The 23,382-nt window shown below is 43.1% G+C and overlaps 1 protein-coding gene across 2 annotated transcripts in view; it reads right to left on the reverse strand.

Annotated features, from left to right (window-relative positions):
* Positions 1 to 17,575: 17,575 nt before the first annotated feature.
* SLITRK6 (SLIT and NTRK like family member 6) overlaps positions 17,576 to 23,382 on the reverse strand; it is a 56,726-nt gene continuing 50,919 nt past the window's right edge. For both annotated transcript variants that reach the window (XM_040425318.1, XM_040425319.1), the window contains one exon: positions 17,576 to 20,998. In XM_040425318.1, coding sequence (XP_040281252.1) covers positions 18,478 to 20,994 — 2,517 coding nt within the window. In that variant the 5' untranslated portion in view covers positions 20,995 to 20,998 and the 3' untranslated portion in view covers positions 17,576 to 18,477. The remainder of the gene's footprint in view (positions 20,999 to 23,382) is intronic.

Below are 23,382 nucleotides of genomic sequence, written 5' to 3' on the forward strand. Positions count from 1 at the left end.
CAATATTTGGTGGAAGCAGGTATATCGTACCCCTCAATCAGTATTTTGTGGAAGCAGGTATATTGCACCCCTCAATCAGTATTTTGTGAAAGCAAGTATATAAAAACCCCTTAATCAATATTTGGTGGAAGCAATTATATTGCATCCCTCATTCTGTATTTTGTGGAAGCAGGTATATTGAACCCCTTAATCAATATTTGGTGGAAGCAGTCATATTGCACCCCTCAATCAGTATTTTGGGGAAGCAGTTATTTCAAACCCCTTAATCAGTATTTTGTGGAAGCAGGTATTTTGCCCCCCTCAATGAGTTTTATTTCGGGCAACAGGTATATCACACCAGTTGCAATTAGTTATTCCAATAACGTTTGTCCCTCTATATAGCTGCTGTATCGCAGCAGAACCGCACACAACTGCTGCACAATACAAATGCATTATAAGTATATCATACCCCTCAGTATATCACACCTATCAATAGCACACCTATACCAGTCCTTAAAATGACTTTTTTGGCCCTATTAGCTAGCGTTTGGTGTCCCTAACATTCTGTTCCTGCTCCACAAAGCAACCTCTCCCTACACTGGCAAAACACAAAATGTAAAATGCCTGTCAAATCGGGTTCTGTTATAGGGTGGGGGTGTGTACATGTGCTGAAACATCTCAATTGGCTGTCCTGTCCTACCTGATGTGTGTGTCATGGGTCAAAGTTCAGCGCAATGCAAAAGAATATGGCGCTGGCGGACATCGCCATATGTTTGCAGGTTCGGCGAATCGCGAACGTTCAAAGTTCGCTGCAAAACGACTGCCGGGTGAACCGCAAGGCCATCTCGACCCGCCAGCACCCTCACCCTGATGTGCAGCATAGTGTCACAAGAAGGAAAAAGTTTTGGTAGATGTTCAAGGAATACGTAGCAGACCATGTCAGCGTCCTCAGTGATCCCTCTGTGCCTTACAACTATTGGATGTCCAAGCTCAGGCTCGGACTGGCTCACCGGGAAGCCGGTGAAATGCCCGGTGGGCCCCTTGCCTGTCTGCTTATACTGCAGCCAGAGCCACCAGCAGGGGCAGGGCAGTTGCTATACTTTCAGTTTCAGGCGCCTGGCTGTTATCAGGTGCTGGACTGCGGCACTGGCACACATATCATTTTACTTTGGTGAAAGGGACAGCACAATACCCTGCAGCGCTTGTCCCTTTCTCCAAAGTAAACTTCACCGACCCGACATGAGCAGACAGCTCCCCCCCTCCTCTCTGCAGTGTGAGATTCCATCATGTGTGAGGAGGGGGCGGAGCCAGAGGAGCCGACAGCCGAGGCAGCAGCAGGAGATGGAGACGCTGCTCTCTCTGAGTCACTGTGCCTCCCTCCAGTATAAAGTTCTCTTCTCTCACTGGTCCCACTACTCCACACAGCAGCACTGGGGTAAGTTACTGTGGGAGGGAAGTGGGAAGAGAGTCCTGAAGCTGCTGCCCCTGCACATCTTGTGTCCCTGTCCCAGCCCCTCACAGACCTTTCCCACCAACTATCTCACCTATACTTTATACAGGGCAAGAAGTGATGTCTCCCAGTGTCCCCCTCTTCCCTCTCATCAGTGGCATTTCACACTTTCCCAGCCCCTCACCCCCACATAATATGTAATGTCTCTGGAGCAGTGGCGTGCACACAATCCATGGGGCCCCGGTGCAAAACTGAACCATGGGGCCCCCCTTCCCGTCGCCGCCCCCCCCCCCAACCTCCCTCCACCAGCAGCAGAGTTAGGCTCCATTCACACGTCCGCAAAATGGGTCCGCATCCTTTCCGCAATTTTGCGGAATGGGTGCGGACCCATTCATTCTCTAAGGGGACGGAATGGATGCGGACAGCACACAGTGTGCTGTCTGCAGCCGCAATTGCGGAGTGCGGCCCTGATTTTGGGTCCGCAGCTCCGCAAGAAGATAGAGCATGTCCTATTCTTGTCCGCAGCTTGCGGACAAGAATAGGCATTTCTATGGGGGCGCCGGGCTGGTGTGTTGCGGACCCGCAATTTGCGGGTCCGCAACACACCACAGACGTGTGAATGCAGCCTTAGGCTACTTTCACACCTGCGTTAGGTGCGGATCCGTCTGGTATCTGCACAGACGGATCAGCACTGATAATGCAAACGCTTGTATCCGTTCAGAACGGATCCGTTTGCATTACCACGAAAAAAAAAAAAAGATAATGCAAACATTACACTGAAAGTCAATGGGGACGGATCCGTTTTCAATTGCACCATATTGTGTCAGTGAAAACGGATCCGTCCTCATTGACTTACATTGTAAGACAGGACGGATCCGTTTGGCTCCGCATTGTCAGGCGGACACCAAAACGAATCTGCACAGACGGATCCGCACCTATAATGCAAACGCTGGTATCCGTTCAGAACAGATCCGTTTGGCTGCAAGCAGCGTTTTGGTGTCCGCCTCCAGAGCGGAATGGAGGCTGAACGGAGGCAAACTGATGCATTCAGAGCGGATCCTTATCCATTCAGAATGCATTGGGGCTGAACTGATCCGTTTTGGGGCCGCTTGTGAGAGCCTTGAAACAGATCTCACAGGCGGACCCAGAAACACCGGTGTGAAAGTAGCCTAACTCTGCTATATTTCTGTAGCCTGCAACCTCTGACTGCCCAGTTGGGCTGAAACTACTACACCCAGCATGTTCTGGCAGTAATAGTAAATGGATATTGGTGCAATTCTGAGCTACTAGTCTATATAATACAATATAATATTATGTATTATATAGACTAGTAGCTCAGAATTGCACCAATATCCATTTACTATTACTACCAGAACATGCTGGGTGTAGTAGTTTCAGCCCAACTGGGCAGTCAGAGGTTGCAGGCTACAGAAATATAGCAGAGCTAGTTATAAAGCCAGCCCCTCTCAGCCCCCATCAGACCCTACTCTGAGTCTACTCTGAACTCACTGACCATAAATGTGGTGAGCAATTATAAGGACCTTTTTTTTTTTTACAAATCTTATCTTCACTTCCGAACCGGCACCAGCTTCTTCACGCTCTCCGGTGCCTTCTTCCTGCTGCGTCTCGGTGTTGTTGTGCGCCTGCGCAGCCTAGGGAAACGTTGTGTCCGGTGCTGCCGCCCAACAGGAAATGACTAGGCACGCCGCACCCGCACGGGGAGGAGAATCGGGGGGGGAAACTCTCACTCAAGGAGGGTAGGGCTGGCCTGGCCTGGCACTACAGCGCAGAAACGCAACACTGGGTGGCGGGCCCCGGGTCGGCCGCCCGGATTAAGGCTGTTTCACACGAGCGAGTCCATTGCGGGAATCGCGCTCCGTGTGTGAGTGTGATCCTCCGCTCTAGACTTGCAGGAGCGCACGGCATTATCATGATTTATAATGCTATGTGCCTCTGCTTGGCCTTTTTTCCACAGAATCATACTGACCGCTTTATGTCACTATGTCCAGAGCGGAGGTTCACACTCACACACGGAGCGTGATTCCCACAATCGACTCGCTCGTGTGAAACAGCCCTTATACAGGCAGGCACAGCACTACTGCAGGGCGGGGCCAGGGGTCCACAGGCGGCCGGGCCCCCTGGAGTGCCGGGCCCAGCCGCGACCCCTGTATGTACGCCCCTGCTCTGGAGGTTATATCAGTACTGGAGCGATATAAGAGGAGCGGCTGATATCAGTCACATAGGATGTAATGTCTCTGGAGGTTATATCAGAGCTGGAGCGTTATAAGAGGAGCGGCTGATATCAGTCACATATGATGTAATGTCTCTGGAGGTTACCGTATTTTTCGCCCTATAAAACGCACTTTTTTCCCCAAAAAAATGGGAAAATGCCCCTGCGTCTTATGGGGTGAATGCTGACATTTTTACAGGCTGCGATGTATACGAGAGCGGGGAGGGACTGGGTGCAGTCACTGTACTCCGGCCCCGCCGCTCCGGTGCTGCAATATTCAAATATAAAATGTCTCATTCAATTAAAAGTGATTAAACATGCCCCCCCGCCCCCCACACACTTTTAATATTACCATACACCCTAACAGCCGGGCGGGCGGCAGCATAACTCCCTGATGTCACGTGCCTGCGCCGCCTACTTTATGAATCAAGCAGGCGGCGCAGGCACGTGACGTCAGTGAGTGACGCGCTGGCCGCCCGGCCTGCCTGCGTTGTACAGAAGCTGTTAGGGTGTACAGTAATATTAGGAGTGAGGGGGCATGTGTAATTACTTTTAATTGAATCAGACATTTTATATTTGCATACTGGAGCGGTGGGGGGGGGGATCTGTGGATGACAGTTTTATGGGGGACATCTGTGGATGGCACTGTTAAGGGGTGGGGGGGGTCTGTGGATGGCACTGTTATGGGGTGGGGGGTCTGTGATGGCACATATATAACAGTGCCACCCACAGGTCCCCCTCCATAACAGTGCCACCCGCAGATCCCCCTCCATAACAGTGCCACCCGCAGATCCCCCTCCATAACAGTGCCACCCGCAGATCCCCCTCCATAACAGTGCCACCCGCAGATCCCCCTCCATAACAGTGCCACCCGCAGATCCCCCTCCATAACAGTGCCACCCGCAGATCCCCCTCCATAACAGTGCCACCCGCAGATCCCCCTCCATAACAGTGCCACCCGCAGATCCCCCTCCATAACAGTGCCACCCGCAGATCCCCCATCATAACAGTGCCACCCGCAGATCCCCCTCCATAACAGTGCCACCCGCAGATCCCACTCCATAACAGTGCCATCCACAGATACCCCCCAATAACAGTGTCCGTCACAGATACCCCCATAACAGTGCGTCATCCACAGATCCCCCCCATAACAGTGCGTCATCCACAGATCCCCCCCCATAACAGTGCGTCATCCACAGATCCCCCCCATAACAGTGCGTCATCCACAGATCCCCCATAAGGCCTCATGCACACGACCGTTGTTGTGTTCCGTTCCGCAAAATGGGGTTCCATTGTTCCGTGATCCGTTTCCGTTTTTGTTTCCGTGTGTCTTCATTTATTTTTGGAGGATCACCAGACATGAAGGAAAGTAAAAAAAAAAAAAAATCAAGTTTGCCATGCAAATGATAGGGAAAAAACAGACGCGGACGCGGATGACAATCTTGTGTGCCTCCGCGTTTTTTCACGGTCCCATTGACTTGAATGGATCCGCAAACCGTTTTCCGTGGAAAAAATAGGACAGGTTATATTTTTTTGACGGACTGGAACCAGGGATCACGGACGCGGATGACAAACGGTGCATTAGCCGAGTTTTCAACAAACCCATTGAAAGTCAATGGGTCCGCAGAAAATCACGAAAGCGGAACAACGGACACAGAATAAAACAACGGTCGTGTGCATGAGGCCTAACAGTGCATCATCCACAGATCCCCCATAACAGTGCGCCATCCCCAGATCCCCCCCCATAACAGTGCCATCCCCAGATCCCCCCCCATAACAGTGTCCTTCACAGATCCCCCCCCATAACAGTGTCCTTCACAGATCCCCAGTAATAGTGCCATCCACAGACCACCATTAGTTCCAAACCCACCAAAAGCACACCTTTTGGTTAAAAATATTTTTTTTCTTATTTTCCTCCCCAAAAACCTAGGTGCGTCTTATGGGCCGGTGCATCTTATAGGGCGAAAAATACGGTATATCAGTACTAGAGTGTTATAAGAGGAGCGGCTGATATCAGTCACATGTGATGTAATGTCTCTGGAGGTTATATCAGTGCTGGAGCGTTATAAGAGGAGCGGCTGATATCAGTCACATATGACTGTGGATAGGTCATCAGTATCTGATTGGTGGGGGTCTGATACCCGGGACTAGGGATCGACCGATATTGATTTTTTTAGAGCTGATAACCTGTGAACTTTCAGGCCGATAGCCGATAATTTATACCAATATTTTGTGCATTTTCATTTTTGAAAAAAAATAAAAAAATTCCTACACAAATCTGTTGTTAAACGAAGAGATGCCATTATATATCTAAGATTAAATATTTATACTTAATATTTTGGTGTTTTTTTAAATTTAATAACTATTTCCCCCTTAGGGGCTAGAACCTAGATCCCTTGTCCTATTCACCCTAATAGAGCTCTATCAGGGTGAATAGGACGTCACACTCTCCCTGCTGCCCTGTGCATAGTACACATGGCAGCAGGGAGCTGACTATGGCAGCCAGGGCGTCAGTAGCATCCTGGCTGCCATGGTAACCGATCGGAGCCCCGCAATTACACTGCTTGGGCTCTGATCAGAAGCTGCCACTGCCACCAATGAAGATAACTTGCCCATTAATTCAAATATAGCGACACCTGACCTCTATGAGGGGTAGCTGCGATCCGCAACAGTTAACCCCTCAGGTGCAGCTATATGATTCACCCGCCTCATATATTTGAATTAATAACTGAGTTAACATCATTGGTGGCGCAATGGCCACAGACCCTCCCCTCCTCCCCTCTTGCCTCTCACTGGTGTGCTGCTGAGGGAACATTGATCGCGTTGATAGCAGTGCGATCCATGTTCGCGATTCGTTATCGGCATATCAGCAAGGTTAGATGCTGATACCGATAACTTTGAAAATCCTGAATATCGGCCGATAATATCGGTAAATCCGATAATCGGTCGATCCCTACCTGGGACCACTGCCGATCAGCTGTTTGACAAGGCACCGGGGCTCCTGTGAGCCCTGTGTCCTTCTCTGTGATTTTTCTGGGCCATGTGACATCACGTTCATTGATCAAGTGGCCTAGGAGCAGCTCAGCCCCATAGAAGTGAAAGGGGTTGAGCGCGATACCAAGCACAGCCGCTATACAATGTACGGCGCTGAGCTTGGTGAGCTGTGAGGAGGCCGGGGCACTACTGCCAGCACTTCAATAAACTTATCCTTCTGAATATGCAGGAAACATTTCCTTCACTTTGGATATTGTTTAGGCTGGGGGACTGGGTGGTTCATCTAGGTCATGGAATGTCCACGTGTGACCGCTGTCCAAACTACTGTAAATAACAGATACAGTTATCAACTAAATGAGTTGCTTAAAGGGAGTCTGTCATCACAGTTTCACCTTTTTAACCCTTCCCATAGCTTTTGAGCAGCATTACAGTTGATAAAAACGTTACCTTTATAAGCAATCGTGGACTTATAAAACTGGCAAAAATCATCTTAGTAGGATATGCAAATGAGGGCTCGCAAGTGCCCAGGGGCGGCGTCAACCTCGTAGGTGCCCAGGCAGCTCTGCCTTATCGTCGCTTCCCCCCGCCCATCCTTTCCCTCTGCCCGCCCATCTTCTTACTTCTTCTTTCGCCGAGATCCCGCGCCTGCGCACTGAGTCCATCGGCCGGCGCATTCCATTCCTGGTATGGCATCACAGTAATTAATGCGCATGCGCCGGCTAACGGACTCAGTGCGCAGGATCTCGGCGAAAGAAGAAGTAAGAAGATGGGCTGGCAGAGGGAAAGACTGGGCGGGGGGAAGCGACGATAAGGCAGAGCTGCCTGGGCAACTACGAGGTTGACGCTGCCCCTGGGCACTTGCGAGCCCTCATTTGCACATCCTACTAAGATGATTTTTGCCAGTTTTATAAGTCCACGATTGCTTATAAAGGTAACGTTTTTATCAACTGTAATGCTGCTAGAAAGCTATGGGAAGGGTTAAAAAGGTGAAACTGTGATGACAGACTCCCTTTAAAGAGAAACTATTTGATATAGTGCAGTGCACAATACTGTTCTGTTTAGCATACTGTTACTGTATTGTGTGCTAAAATGCATACATTCATGTGTGCGAGACTGAAAAATGAACAAGTTATATCTCCAGCTCTAGGGTGGGCCCCCAAAATCAATTCCACTGGTGGGCCCTAGGCACCCCAGTCCGACACTGTCCAAGCTGGACACGTGGCACGAACTGGCGCTCTACGCCTTGGAGGTACTGGCCTGCCCTGCCGTCAGCGTTTTGCCAGAGCAGGTATTTAGTGCTGCTGGGGGCATAATAACTGATAAGCGCATCCTCCTATCAACTGAAAATGCTGACAGGTTGACGCTTATCAAAATGAAAAAGGCCTGGATTGCCCCTGACTTCTCTACTCCACCAGAGGGAAAGCGGCTGAACATAAAGGCACTTTAAATGTGGCTTTTATGTTGTATTGAATATACTGTATTCCCATGCACCCCTTCCACCACAAAAAAAGTGTATATGGTTCAATCTTTCTTTTCTCGTCCTCCTCTTCCATCATATCAACATGCTTATTAGGCTGCCCTCGCTCCTAATATTTTAAAGGGTCAGCCCAGCAGCAGGCCCTCGCCCATATTGTTTTAGATGGTCAGATCAGCAGCAGGCCCTCGCCCATATTGTTTTAGATGGTCAGATCAGCAGCAGGCCCTCGCGCCTAATGTTTTAGATGGTCAGATCAGCAGCAGGCACTCGCCACCTAAAGTTTGAGGGTCAGCTCAGCAGCAGACCCTCACTCCTAATGTTTTAGATGGTCAGATCAGCAGCAGACCCTCACCCCTAATGTTTTAGATGGTCAGATCAGCAGCAGGCCCTCGCCCCTAATGTTTTAGGGGATCACCAGCAGGCCCTTGCTCCTAATGTTTCTGAGGGTCACCAGCAGGCCATCAATCATAATTTTTCCATGGTGTGTATGATGCCCTCCTTTATGTGCAATAAAAGGTGTATTGGAGTGTCAGTTCCTTGTAAATTATGGCAGCCTTTTCACTTAGTGCATAGGCTTTATGAGTGTAGGAGTCCAACTACCTGAACAATTGTACCACACTGTGAATGAGGCCCTCCTTTATGTCATATACAGGTTGTATCGGAGTGCCTCTTCCTTGTAATTTTTGGCAGCACTTGCACTTTATATACAAGTAAATATACAGGAAAGACTGTTTCCTAACAATTTTTCCTCTAAAATAGATTTTATCTTTGGTTTTCTGCGTATTATTGTCAGTCTGTAAAAGTGGCATATTACTCGGACAACATCATTCCAAGCAGCGACCTGGGAGTCCAAGATGCATCCAGACATCCTCCACATGCTGTTCCCGAACCATTTCAGTGGTGTTTCCATCAATTTCTGACCTTTTCCTGTGAACCAGACACCCTCCCCTCTTCAGAGCAGGGGGGTGCCTGGTTCATTGCTCTGGTTCTCCCATTGACTTCCGTTGTGCTCTGGTGCTCTGTAGAGCACTCGAGCATCCCAAAGTGTTCTACTCGAGCACCAGAGCACTTTGGTGCTCGATCAACACTAGTGATTTGTAAAGTGGTAGGAATATGTTCTCATCACGGGCATCTATGCCCCTTTTGATGCAACCCATTATCTTATTGGCCTTGACAGCAGCTGCCTGACTGGTTTCTACAGCTTAGTTTGCTGTTCACTAAAATTCCTAAGTCCTTTTCCATGTCAGTGTTGCCCAGTGTTTTACCATTTAGTATGTACTGGTGACTTGCATTATTACTTCCCATGTGCATAACCTTACATTTGTCAGTGTTAAACCTCATCTGCCACTTATCTGCCCAAGCCTCCAATCTATCCAGATCCCTCTGTAGCAGTATACTGTCCTCTTCAGTGTAAATTACTTTACACAGTTTAGTGTCATTTGCAAAAAGTGATATTTTACTGTGAATGCCTTCTACATGATCATTAATAAATATATTGAAGAGAACAGGGCCCAATACTGACCCCTGTGGTACCCCACTAGTGACAGTGACCCAATCTGAGTGCGTACTGTTAATAACCACCCTCTGTTTTCTATCACTGAACCAGTTACTTACCCACATACAGACATTTTCTCCCAGTCCAAGCATTCTCATTATATATACTATCCATTGCTTTAGCACAGTATTAAATGCTTGGAGAAGTCAAGATATATTACATCTACGGATGAGCGAATCGACTTCGGATGAAACATCTGATGTCGGGTCGCATAAAACTTCGTTCCAATACTGTACGGAGCAGGAGCTCTGTACAGTATTAGGCCTCATGCACACGACCAATATTTTATTCCGTGTCCGTTGTGCCGTTTTTCGTGATTTTCTGCGGACCCATTGATTTTCAATGGGTCCGTTGAAAACTATGCTAATGCACCGTTTGCCAGCCGCGTCCATCATCCTTATTTCTGAACTCTAGAAAATGAACTTTGGATTGTATGCTAATAAGGTCCAAAGTGCCCAGTGGGGTGTCACAACTGTTCAAAGAGCCCGACTGCCTCAAAGAGCCCATGACCACCTCTCCTAAGTGTCCAGGACTGCCTCTTCAGTCGTTTCCAGTACCTCCCCTTTGGTCCTTTCAGTCCATCCCTCTTCTGACAGTAAGTAGAGACTCACAGTACGTACTCACAGTAAGTAGAGATATCACAGAAGAGAGGTGAACTGGAAGGTGCAAAAGGGAGGTAATGGGAACAACTGAAGAGGCAGTCTTGGGCTTTTGGAGGAGGTGGTCTTTGACTCTTTGAACAGTTGCTGACCCCCCCCCCCCTTCCCACTGGACACTTTGGGCCTCATTAGTATACCAATCAAAGTTCATTTCTAGAGCTTAGAAATAAGGATAATGCTAACAAAAGTATGGTTTTAATTATGCTAGGTACCACTACACTATAGTAAAATTAAGTGAAACATTCCATTTAAAATGAGATTACCAAAAATACTGTACACCAAACAGTGCCACATTCTGCTGCATCTTATGGCAGTGTTTAGGCAGAATCACATTAGCAAATGTGGGTGTTTTAAGAAAATTATTCTTACAAAGAGCTTTAGTCTGCTCCTTATTAACTAGGGAGGTCTAGGCTGGTTTCCATATGTCGACACAGTAGATGTTTGCGGTGGCTTTTTTTTTGGCAAAGCATAGTAATATAAAAAATGGGAATTTTTCTAATCCTACTTACAGCTGTCCAACAAGTAAACATTACATTTTATGACTCTACATACTGTATATTACATGCAGTATCATTTATGTATTTCCTTCATGTTTGAAAAGGCTGCAATGTTCTCTATGGAGTATACTTAAGGTTTGATAGACCCACCCAGCTTTGTTATGCCTGAAATGTTGATTGTCCTCAGGCACTGAAGCACATTTCAATACTAATGTATCGTTGATGAGAAAAATGAGTCCTTACTATTTACTATGGTCAGCTGTGTATTATTGGTTTTATCAATGTGATAATGTGTTTTTTCTCTCTTTACAGACTTACACATTTCCAATATCACATTATTGTTATTGTAAATCTACTCAAACATTGCATAATTCTAAAAGTATTTATGTGACTTAGGTTCTTGCTCAGACGTGAGACAATTCTGACCTCAAGCAACTATTAGGAAACAAGCAAACAAGTGTTGACAATGACCCCGTAAGCAAACAGAGAGTACATACAGTGTCGTTCAGTCTACATTGGCAGGGATGCAGTATCATTTTTATTTTTATGGAATCATTATTTCCTTTAGTTTAAATATACACACCTTATTTAATACAGCTGCATGAACCTTATAGACAATTACATTTTGCATACCTCTGTATTTTGAATGTGTAAACTACTTAACTAACCACTATCATTTTAACATTTTCTAATAATAATCTTGGTGTCAAAGCCAATTGGGAGTTCAGCACCAAGATCAAATTCTTCATGGGACTTTTAAATTTTTTATCTTCATTGTCTCAAGCAAAAATAGATAAATCCTAGCACATCATGTTCCTAAGTGAAAATAAGATTAAACCAACTGTAAAAAAAATTCATGCTATCAGTTTCACTCAGCTCAGTTTCGTATCTCTTTTAAATTAATTCAGAACATTGTATTTCTTCTACTTCATCTAGATTCTTTTACTTTTAGATCAACTGGAATTGTGGCACATAGCCACAGGACTGTTGCATATACATTTATCTATTACCGTATAACAACCGTATTTTGGTAATATTTCATGTGTAAATTACGTGCAGGAATCTCATTAAATAATCAAAAAGGAAGCTTAAAAACAATTAACAATAGAATAGAGGATGCTCACCAGTTAAACTGGAGCCCAGCCCATTGACCACCACTCAGTGATATAAGTAGAGATAAAAAAAAAATCTTTTACCACTGAGGAAGGAACAGTAAGTTCCGAAACGCGTCTGGTGGAGGTTTCCAAGTTGAAGGTGTGTATTGATATCTACCAGTGTTGCGGTACAGCAGATCCCCGGCCAGCTCTTGGCGTCTTGATGATCCCAGTAAGCATGCGCGGGGAAGCGCGAGAGGAGACGCTGCATATTCAAGTCGGCATGTGACAAGGTCTGTCTGTGGGAGACGAGCGCTCATTGTATCAAGATCTATGAAGCATTACTGAAAACAACTATGGATGAAAGAAAGCACCTTATTTATATAATATATGCGCATTACCTACAAGTTGACTGGCAAGCAATACAATAAGCCACTGTTATGATGTTCTATCAGTTTGTTGTTACCAATTAAGAGAACCTTGCAATTTAGTTGACACTGAAGAGAGATACAATTGCCAAATATTAACTGACACTACCAACTGCACGCCAAAGTGATGAACTATAAGATAAGGAAACCGTGTTTTTAAAATATTTTTTATACATATATAATATTCATATAGAAAATTCATATGTGAGAGCTCTGCATTTAAAGGGACCGTGATCATATGATAGGGTGTATGAATTCAGTTTTTTTTAAATTTATACTTATGTACTGTGTAGTGTGTTGTATTATATATATATATATATATATATATATATATATATAAATTAATAACGTTATATGCAAATTACTGTGTGCCAGCCATCTTTCAGAATTTTTTATGAAGCTTAAAAACAGTATGATTTATATACATGACAATAGGAATCTTGGTGTCCTACAGTTACTAAAACAACCACAGCAAATAAAGTAAACCAAAAAGCTGCCTGCCTTAGCTGTGTTTTCTTGAACATTGTTGGTGCATTGCAGAAATGCATATACTATAGACATGATTTTGCTATATACTATTTTTACCTTTAAAGGGGTTGTCCAGGATTTCATAAGTTATGGCCTATTTTCAGGATAGTCCATAACTATCTGATCTGTGGGGGTCCAACACCAAGCACCCCTGCTTTTTAGCTTTTCAGCAGAAGCACTCATGCCAGAGATCGGTCAATATTATATTCCCCATTTTAAATTTGGGATAGTGCTGTACCTGAAGAAGAAGAAAACACACGTATCTATAGCACTTCCCTCCATCTCCGCTTTGTTCAAGCTATGAGGACTTGATTAATGCACCTTCCGGTTCCTGGCCTGTAAACTTGCAGACATGTACCCACAGTGATGTTTCATAAGAAGCACATGAGCCAGCGGTAAGCTAATACTGCTTAGAGTAATATTAATGCTGAGGCCGGTGAATGGTTGCAGCAGTGCACATAACTATGTCAGGTAAGATATAGACCAATGAATTAAATTAAGCATGAATCACTCCACCCCATTGAACAGATAAATTTCTTCTTTAAGTGCAGTGCTGTCCTGCCCAAATTTCAAATAGAGCATATAGATGGATACATCTCTTTAAAGGGATACTTTTATCATTTAGGGATATTTTTAAAAACTCTATGTTTATCGAAAATAATTTTTTAAAGAGTTGTTTTTAGAATTTTTGTCTATTTTTATTTTTTATTTTGGCAGTACTATAACATTGAAAATAAAATACTAAATATTGTCCTGTAAGCACAAATGATAAGACCTCCTAAAAAGATAATACATTTTTAGTTTGCTGCTGCTGTGGGGGTAATCTGCATGATAATAGTTGAATGTGTGAAATTTGGATGACTATATGACAACTTTATTGTTCTCTTGATAGGCGAAGATAAAGGTGCCCACAGATGTGCACTGCATTGATTAGTGTAGTGTAGAAACAAGGGTGGTACTGTTTCTTGACAAATGAAGACTTTTTCCTAATCCCTAAAACCCCCTCTAAGGCGTAATAATTTTAATTTCTTGCTTTCTTCATCACTCACTAACTTTAAACCGTTCTGATAAATTGAAAGTTAATATATGCTAATAACAAGTAAAATATAACAAAGAACTGATTTTATTATATTGAACTAATTTATTCATAGTTTCATGAAGGCACTCAAATACAGCATATTTGTGAGAAAATGTATAAAACAGACAATAAATAGTTTAAAAGAACCTGCTTAAAGTTTTCTGTAAAATAAAGCTTTAGTGCATTACACTGCAATTCATCTCAAGAATCGGGCTATTGTGACATCTTGAAGTTGTGGGTGAGTATATAAGCCTATAAGTCTACTATAAACATGAACATTTATATTTTCTGAAAACAAACATTCATGTCAAGATAAACATCTGATTCTATTCAATACACTATGTGGCATTTACACATGAAAATGCATTACTGTACAATAAAATGATTTAATGCTTGCAATTTAACCATACAATGAATTTAACATATACAATGAAAAAGGATGTACAGTATATACACACAAAATGAACAAGCACACACAAAAAAGTAAAAAAAATTATATATATATACAGTATATATATATATATATATATATATATATACACACATACATACACATACATACACATACATACATACATACATACACACACACACACACACTAAGTGTTCTAGAAAGTACCTAATTAACAGACTACTCAATGCTTTACACTTTCAGTTAAAATAATTGTATATGTAATTGTGTATGTAACATGACTATATGGCACTTAATAATACAGCCTTTGTTGATGTTCTGCACAGTGTGCTATGTTCCATAGGCATGTTCCCTTGTAGGGAAACTCTTCTGGGCTGTCCACACAGAGGTCCTGTCCATAAGATGGTCTATGATAAAAAGGGTCATATAATCAGACATCTCACTCGTCCTCCTCCAGTCACACAAATTGCACCTGCCCTAAACTCACAGCAGTGCAAGTGCAGATGGCAGGTGTAATGCATTCGAATGGAGGAGGCTGAGTGTTGTGTTGAGTTATGTTACATGGTCACTTGACCCTCAAGAACTGCCATTTTATGGATAGGACATCCATATGGACAGCATAAAAGATTTGGCCAACAAGTGGGCACAACTTATATGAAATATAGAAAATGGTGCCAAATATCAACAAAGGCTATATTAGTAAGTGCCATGTAGTCATCTTAGTCATCTTACAAACATATTGGTCATCAGTAACCAAAAAGTGGCCAACCCCTTTAAGAAGATTTGCTGTATTACTGTAATGTGTTTTTGTTGCGTTAACATGTTAGGCTACTTTCACACTTGTGTTCGGAGCGGATCCGTCTGGTGTCTGTACAGACGGATCCGCTCCTATAATCTGGTGTCTGTTCAGAACGGATCCGTCTGCATAACTGTTTTTTTCAGATCTGATTTTTTACTTTGTGAAAACTCAGATCCGACAGTATATTCAAACACAGAAGCGTTCCCATGGTGATGGGGACGCTTCAAGTTAGAATATACTAAAAGAACTGTGTACATGACTGCCCCCTGCTGCCTGGCAGGTGTTGCCAGGCAGCAGGGGGCAGACCCCCCCTCCCTCCCTCCCCTGTATTTAACTCATTGGTGGCCAGTTCGGCCGGCCCCCCTCCCTCCCCTATATTTAACTCATTGGTGGCCAGTGCTGAGAGTTCCCATCGGAGTCCCAGTTTAATCGATGGGACTCCGATCGGTAACCATGGCAACCAGGAAGCTACTGCATTCCTGGCTGCCATGGTTACTTAGCAATTTTAGAAGCATTATATTTACCTGCGATGTCTGTGACCGGCTGGGCGCTCCTCCTACTGGTAAGTGAAAGGTCTGTGCTATAAGCAATGCGCCGCACAGACCTTTCACTTACCGGTAGGAGGAGCGCTGGGCCAGTCACAGACATCGCAGGTAAGTATAATACTTCTAAAATTGCTAAGTAACAGAATGCAGTAGAGTCCTGGTTGCCATGGTTACCGATTGGAGCCCCAGCGATTAAACTGGGATTCCAATCGGAACTCTCCGCTGCCACCAATGATGGGGGGTCGGTCATTTTAATTGGGGGGGAGGGGGGGCTGGCCGCACTGGCCACCAATGAGTTAAAAACAGGGGGGAGGGAGGGGGGCCGGCCGCACTGGCCACAAATGAGTTAAAAACAGGGGGGGGAGGGGGGCCGGCCGCACTGGCCACTAATGAGTTAAAAACAGGGGGGAGGGAGGGGGGCCGGCCGCACTGGCCACCAATGAGTTAAATATAGGGGAGGGAGGGAGGGGGGGCCGGCCGCACTGGCCACCAATGAGTTAAATACAGGGGAGGGAGGGAGGGGGGCCGCCGCACTGGCCACCAATGAGTTAAATACAGGGGAGGGAGGGAGGGGAGCCCGCACTGGCCACCAATGAGTTAAATACAGGGGAGGGAGGGGGGGTCTGCCCCCCTGCCAGGCAAGAGGGGGCAGTCATGTACACAGTTCTTTTAGTATATTCTAACTTGAAGCGTACCCATCACCATGGGAACGCCTCTGTGTTAGAATATACTGTCGGATCTGAGTTTCACGATCTAACTCAAATCCGATGGTATATTCTAACATAGAGGCGTGGTGATGGGGACGCTTCAAGTTAAAATATACCATCAGATTGGAGAAAACTCCGATCTGATAGTATATTAATAGGGACTCCTGACTTTACATTGAAAGTCAATGGAGGACGAAGCCGTTTGCAATTGCACCATATTGTGTCAACATCAAACGGATCCATCCCCATTGACTTGTATTGTAAGTCTGGATGGATCCGTTTGGCTCCGCACGGCCAGGCGGACACGAAAACGCTGCAAGCTGCGTTCGGGTGTCCGCCTGCTGAGCGGAACGGAAGCCAAACGATGCCAAACTGATGCATTCTGAGCGGATCCGCATCCATTCAGAATGCATTGGGGCAGTACGGATCCGTTCGGGGCCGCTTGTGAGAGCCTTCAAACGGAACTCACAAGCGGAACCCCGAACGCAAGTGTGAAAGTAGACTTAAGCCGGTCAAAATAACAGTGGCTAACTATATATATATGGGTGAAATGTATGATTATGGTGTAAAATAGTCTGTAGTCATTGTAAAATAGCACACTGTGGTATCACACACCATGGTGGTAAAAGACAGATTCACCTCTCTTCTATCTGTACCGGAAGATCCATTTGAAGGGCAGTGTATACTTATGTGCACAATTCCTATATTCTGTCATATCATAGTTAAGGGTACTTTCACACTAGTGTTTTTCTTTTCCGGCATAGAGATTCGTCCTAGGGGCTCTATACCGGAAAATAACTGATCAGTTTTATCCCCATGCATTCTGAATGGAGAGCAATCCGTTCAGGATGCATCATCAGTTAGGTCTTTTTGACTGATCAGGATGGAGATAATACCGCAGCATGCTACGGTTTTATCTCCGGCCAAAAAAACTGAACACTTGCCTGAATGCCGGCATTTTTTTCCACAGGCATGTATTAGTGCTGGATCCGGCATTCAAAATACCGGAATGCCGGATCCGTTCTTTCCGGTCTGCGCATGCGCAGACCTTTAAAAATGTGAAAAAAATAGAAACTGATCCGTTTGTCAGTATGACAAACGGACAGACTGATCCGTTCTTGCAATGCATTTGTGAGACAGACCCGCATCCGGATCCGTCTACAAATGCTGTCAGGTTGCATGCAGATTGCCTGATCCGGCAGGCAGTTCCGGCGACGGAACTGCTTGCCGGATCACTCTGCCGCAAGTGTGAAAGTAGCCTAAGATAGTGTCAGAATACAGTGTTAGTAGGGTCTGGGTATTGAAGCTCCCTTTAATCTCCAGAACAAAGTGTCAATGGTACTCTCTTAGGCTCCACTCTTCTTTCCCATGAGTGTCTCTGTTGGTAAGGATTTACTATCCATGATGCAATGTAAGAACTTTGCTTCAGATTGCACATTTCCCTGACGTGTATCACAACTTGTTAGCATGTATACAGTACAACCCTGCAAATTACTATACTAAACTTGGGGTGGGGTAGGGTGAAATCATATTTTTCATCTCTGACAGTAATAAGAGCTGAAAGTGTCCTTTACTGAAAGGTCATTGGCAAGGCTGTACTTTACATGAAACACCCCTTTTAGGCAGTTATTGGAGTCCGAAGTTACAAGGTGATATAATATTCTGCCCCTTGTCCTTACAATAACCTTTTCTTTTATATGGCAATAAGCCTGCAACTTCAACTGCCGTGTACTTAATAAAGGATATTAAGATATTGGGAAGTGGAATAAAAATTAATCATGGTTTTGAAAGGGCTTTTTAAATTATATTTTGTCCTTTATAAAGTATAAATAACATTTTATGCACATTAAATCAACCATATATTTACAAAGCTTTCTAGCATACAATATTTAATTAAAACTCAATTACATCTCCAGAAATCCATTCATCCCTGAGTTTCTACAGAAATATCCGTTACTTAAGACAATTCAGTAAGGCACTTCATATTACCATAGCAGTTACGCTCAAGTTCTCGATTCAGTGTCTAATGTTCTATATTGTAAAGATCACGCCTGTTGCTCCAGAACTTCAAGGTAGTCAGGTTCTGAATGGAGATTAGCTTTGAGCTCGAAATATTCATTTTTGGTTTGCTCTACCACTACTTTCCTTGGCCTTGTGTACATAAGTGCTTCCATCAATTTTACCTCTTCATGAGTTCCAGGGTAACGAGTCTCTAAATCTGGTTGCAAATGAGCAATATTTTTTCTAAGATATTCAGCAATGCCAAGCTGTTGCATTTGTCTCTCTTTTTCAATGAGATTTCTGTAAAGATAACTTGCATCCTGAAAAGACAAAAACTCTGCTGATGGATCATTGAACTTTATATTTGAAGTGTCTTGCAGTGAATTACTATCATTTTCTATTAGGTTACTAGTTATTTTCTTTGGGTCACTGAGCTCGTTTTCATCCACCTGACTTTGCTCTACATGTTTTGGTGTAAATGGTGGGGTCTGATATACTTGAACTACTGGATTTGCTATCCTTTGCTCACACAGAACTGAACCTGGCCTTTCTGTCATATGATGTGTTGTCTTATGGCCATACATACTGTACCGAATATGAACAGGGCTACTTTCTCTGATTTGTTCATTTTCTTCTTTCTTTTTGTATTGTCGTTTCCTGTGCAAGACCAGAACTATTATCCCAGCAGAACATAGCACAGCAGTGATTAAGATAATTAGAAGTCCAAGTATTAAAACCGACAGTGGTATGTAATCGGAAAGTGATTTCAATATGCTATCAACATTACTAGCACTTGTTGATGTTGGTATAAGACTATTCAAACTTAATTGTGTTGGCAGTGCTTGATCATTTTTTAATTCCGGACAAAGGTCTTCTTTATCAAGGGTTTTCAGGTCCATATTTGCTAGTTTTTTAGGAGAGTGACAAAAAACATCACTTATAATAGCCATTTTATATATTTGTATCCATTTCTGAAGACCAGTTAAATTGCACGTACAGTCCCAAGGATTTTCTTGTAAATCAATTTGAGTCAACAAAGCCAGCTCCTCCAAAACTGTTCTTAAAGGAATGTTTACAAATTGGTTAGACTTTAGATTGAGTTTTGATAATGGAACTCCAGAAAATATATATTCTGGTAATGTTTTTAGAAGGTTGTTATTTAAATAAAGCACCTTCAGTTTTGGCATTACAGAAAAAGTTCCAGATGAGATTTCACTGATAGCATTATACTCAAGATACAAGTATTCAATGCTCAACAAGCCAATGAATATGCCAGAGTTCAAACTTCTCAGATGATTTCCATTTAAATATAATTTCTGTAACTTGGTCAAATTTTGGAACGACTGTTCTTGAATCAATTCAATCAGATTATTACCTAAGTGAAGCATCTCTAAGGTGCCATATTCTGTAAAATCTGATTTATAAATCCTGTGGATAATGTTTCCAGCCAAAATTAGCTTCCTTGGATTTAGCGGTAAAGATTCCAGGTCCGATATACTTTCAATATTTTGCTCTTGACAGTGTATCAAATTCCCAGATACACTGTAACTAGAACAGTGGCATGGGATTGGGCAATATATACCTGGAGGAATGGTTGCTGCTTTTGTGAGAACAAATGTTTCCTTTGTTGGATTTTTTGGAAGTGAAGTTATCTTAGTTGGTAAACGGCCATCATTTATTGATGCTGTACCTAACAAAGACAATGGTACTGAAGGTTCATCTAGATCACTACTAGGAGTTGTGATACAGAACATTTCTTTCTTTAATTTTCGAAGAATACTTCCTTTCAGATCAGGAGGGTTAAAGCAGACCACATCACCTATTGTAGATTGTCTAGGCATATTTTCAAGCCATATTTTTAGTTGTAATAAGTCACAGTTGCAAACCCATCTATTATCGTCTAACTGAAGCTCAATAATTCTTCCAATGTGCTCTAAAAGTCCAACGTAAGGAAGATTTTGCAACTGGTTTCCTCGTAGGTCCAAGTGTGTCAAGGGCACAAAACGAAAAATATTTGGAGGTAAGAAATGAATAGCATTGTCATTGAGGATAAGAACTTTTAACCTGTTAACTTTGCTAAATGTATTTGCTTCAATTGTGGTGATAAAATTGTTATCTGCTTGAAGAAATTCCAAGTTTTCTAGTCCTGAAAAAGTGTTTTCTCGTAATATTTCCAGTGAGTTGTGATTAATATGCAGTTTCTTAAGCATATGAAGGTCATTGAAAGCCCCGGGTTCAATCTCCACAATATTATTAAAGCCAAGGTGTAATGATATTAAGTGATTAAAATCTGAAAACTCATTGATGTGTAGTTTATACAAACCATTGTTCAAAAGATTGATTTCTAAGTATTGAGATGGAGGTGCTTCTATTTCTGACAATGTTGTGATATCCTTTTCTTCACAATTCATTAATAAAGAACCATCTTTTTCTTCACATAAACACACATCTTTACATGATCCCAACAATAATGATTCAGATGCTGAGTTTACTGATGATGCAATAAGAAGACAGTATATTAAGAAGAAAACAGAAATGCTCATTGTGTTCAAGACGAGCATCCTCCTAAGGAAAAAAAAGAAGAAACATTTAATTATAATGATAGAAATGGTTATTTTATATAATGACCCTGTTTCCTTAGCTTTTATTTGTTATACTGCTCTGGAAACTTAAGGGGTTATGTCACTCTAGCAAGTGGCATTTATTATGTAGAGGAAGTTAATACAAGGCACTTAATAATGTATTTTTATTATCAATATTGATTCTTTCGCTGGCTGGATTAATTTTTCCATCACATTGTACACTGCTCGTTTCCATGGTTATGATCACCCTGCAATCCAGCAGCGGTGGCTATGCTTTCACACTATTGGAAAAAGTTCTGGCCTCTCTGGTGGCAGAGACTGCGGGAGCGCACATAAGTTGGTGCTTTTTCCTATGGTGTGCAAGCGCGGCCTTTGCTGATCAATTGCAGGGTGGTCATAACCATGGAAACAAGCAGTTTATAATGTGATGGAAAAATTAATTCAGCCAGCAAAGGAGGAAACATAGATAATTGCAGTACATTCATAAGTGGCTTATATTAACTTTTTCTACATAATGAATGCCATTTGCTGAAGTAACACAACCCCTTTAAAGCTGACCTGTGTTTTGTTTTTGTAGGCAAGGAGGCCAAATTTTCTGTTAGACAGTTTTGATAACAAACGTCTTAAAGGGGTTGTCCAAGTTATTTTTTTGTTCTTTGCATGTTTCTAACTAATCAAATGTAACACCTTTATCGTGCACTTACTGCATCTGTAGTTGCTCCTTTCTCAGATTTCACTGAGGGTCATATGACCTGTGATGTCAGCCTCACTCCCTGCTCCGATGATGTTTTGTGCACAAGCCTAAGAGAGCAGCTATGTCTCTGTACTTGAGAGGTCACTTTGCTGTCCATGCCCCCTGCACTGCGCTGCTGCATATTGCTCTCTACCTGCATTCTTGAGCTAAAACATTAACCCCTTCAGCTGCACAGACTCAGGGCTGAAGGCTTTACTGAGTAGCTGCAGGCAGTGAGGAGAAAAATACTGGGCACAGAAGCTGACAAAGGAGTTTTGCAGAGCATTGCACAAGAATAGGTAGGGAGAAGATCCTGTGTGTATCAGCAGTGTCATTGTACAGCTGGGACTTGTAATCCTACGAATACAACATGCTGCTGAGTCTCCCATCAGTCAGACATGTCACTCAAGGCAGAATTATTCACTCCTTTTGCAGAGCAGGGGGAGGGGCAGAGATTGTTGTTATTACATTTAAACAAAGGACCAGAAGAGAACCAGAGACATGAGGAAATGGATTTTATTTTATTTTTACCTAAAACTTGCTTAGCTTATATATTTGCTGCCCATTAAATTTATAGTGCTATATATATATATATATTTTTTTTTTCATAACTTGGACAACCCCTTTAAATTGTACATAGTAAAATGTTAGGAACTGCAAGTTGTCAATTGTCAATGTTGTTATCTAACCTACCCCTATTGTTAGTTCAATTGTTATTTACTAGACTATTATGACAGGTGCATTCTAAATATTTTAGTAATGTATATAGAGTGTTGGATTAACAAGCATTACACTTAACTGTTTGAATATGCAGGCCTTGACAGATGTACCCTAAAGGTTAAATAGCACAGGCCAGGTGTGTAAATAAAGCGCCCCCTACCCCCCCAATTACCCTTCTATCATGATAGAAGTTATTAACCCCAGAATTCTCTTCCTTGAATGCTGAGAAAGTTAGTTAGTAGCTTCAGAATAAGAATTACAGTGTTACACATTTATGGGGCCAAAAGAACATTTTGATATTCTGTGGAAATTCAGTAAGAGAGTCTGTAGGTAGTAATGTACTACAGGTATTATGGTCAATAATATGAGTGTACTGTGGCCAGAATTGTGGTTGGTTGTATTCTGTGGACACTAGCTGGAGCAATACAGTTAGAAATGCATAGAAAATTGTGGCTACAAATGTTATTAGAGCAATGTACTGAGAACACTGTGACTTGAGACGCTTTGTCTAAGAAATAAGTCTTAAGGGTACTTTCACACTAGCGTTTTTCTTTTCCGGCGCTGAGTTCCGTCCTAGGGGCTCATCTCCGGAAAAGAACTGATCAGTTTTATCCCCATGCATTCTGAATGGAGAGTCAGTCCTTCAGGATGCATCAGGATGTCTTCAGTTCAGTCTTTTTGACTGATCAGGCTTTTCAGAAAAACGTAGCATGTTGTATTTTTACCTCCGGCCAAAAATCCTGAACACTTTGACTGAACGCCGGATCAGGCCTTTTTCCCATTGACTTGCATTAACGCCGGATCTGGCGCTGTGTGTTCAGTCAAAACGGATCCGGCTTTTGCATGTTAAACCCGAAAAATGTGAAAAAAAAGTTAAAGTCCATAAATGGCGGATCCGTTTTTTCCAATGCATT

The sequence above is a fragment of the Bufo bufo genome, chromosome 3 (genome assembly GCF_905171765.1).
Source record: "Bufo bufo chromosome 3, aBufBuf1.1, whole genome shotgun sequence".
NCBI lineage: Eukaryota > Metazoa > Chordata > Amphibia > Anura > Bufonidae > Bufo > Bufo bufo.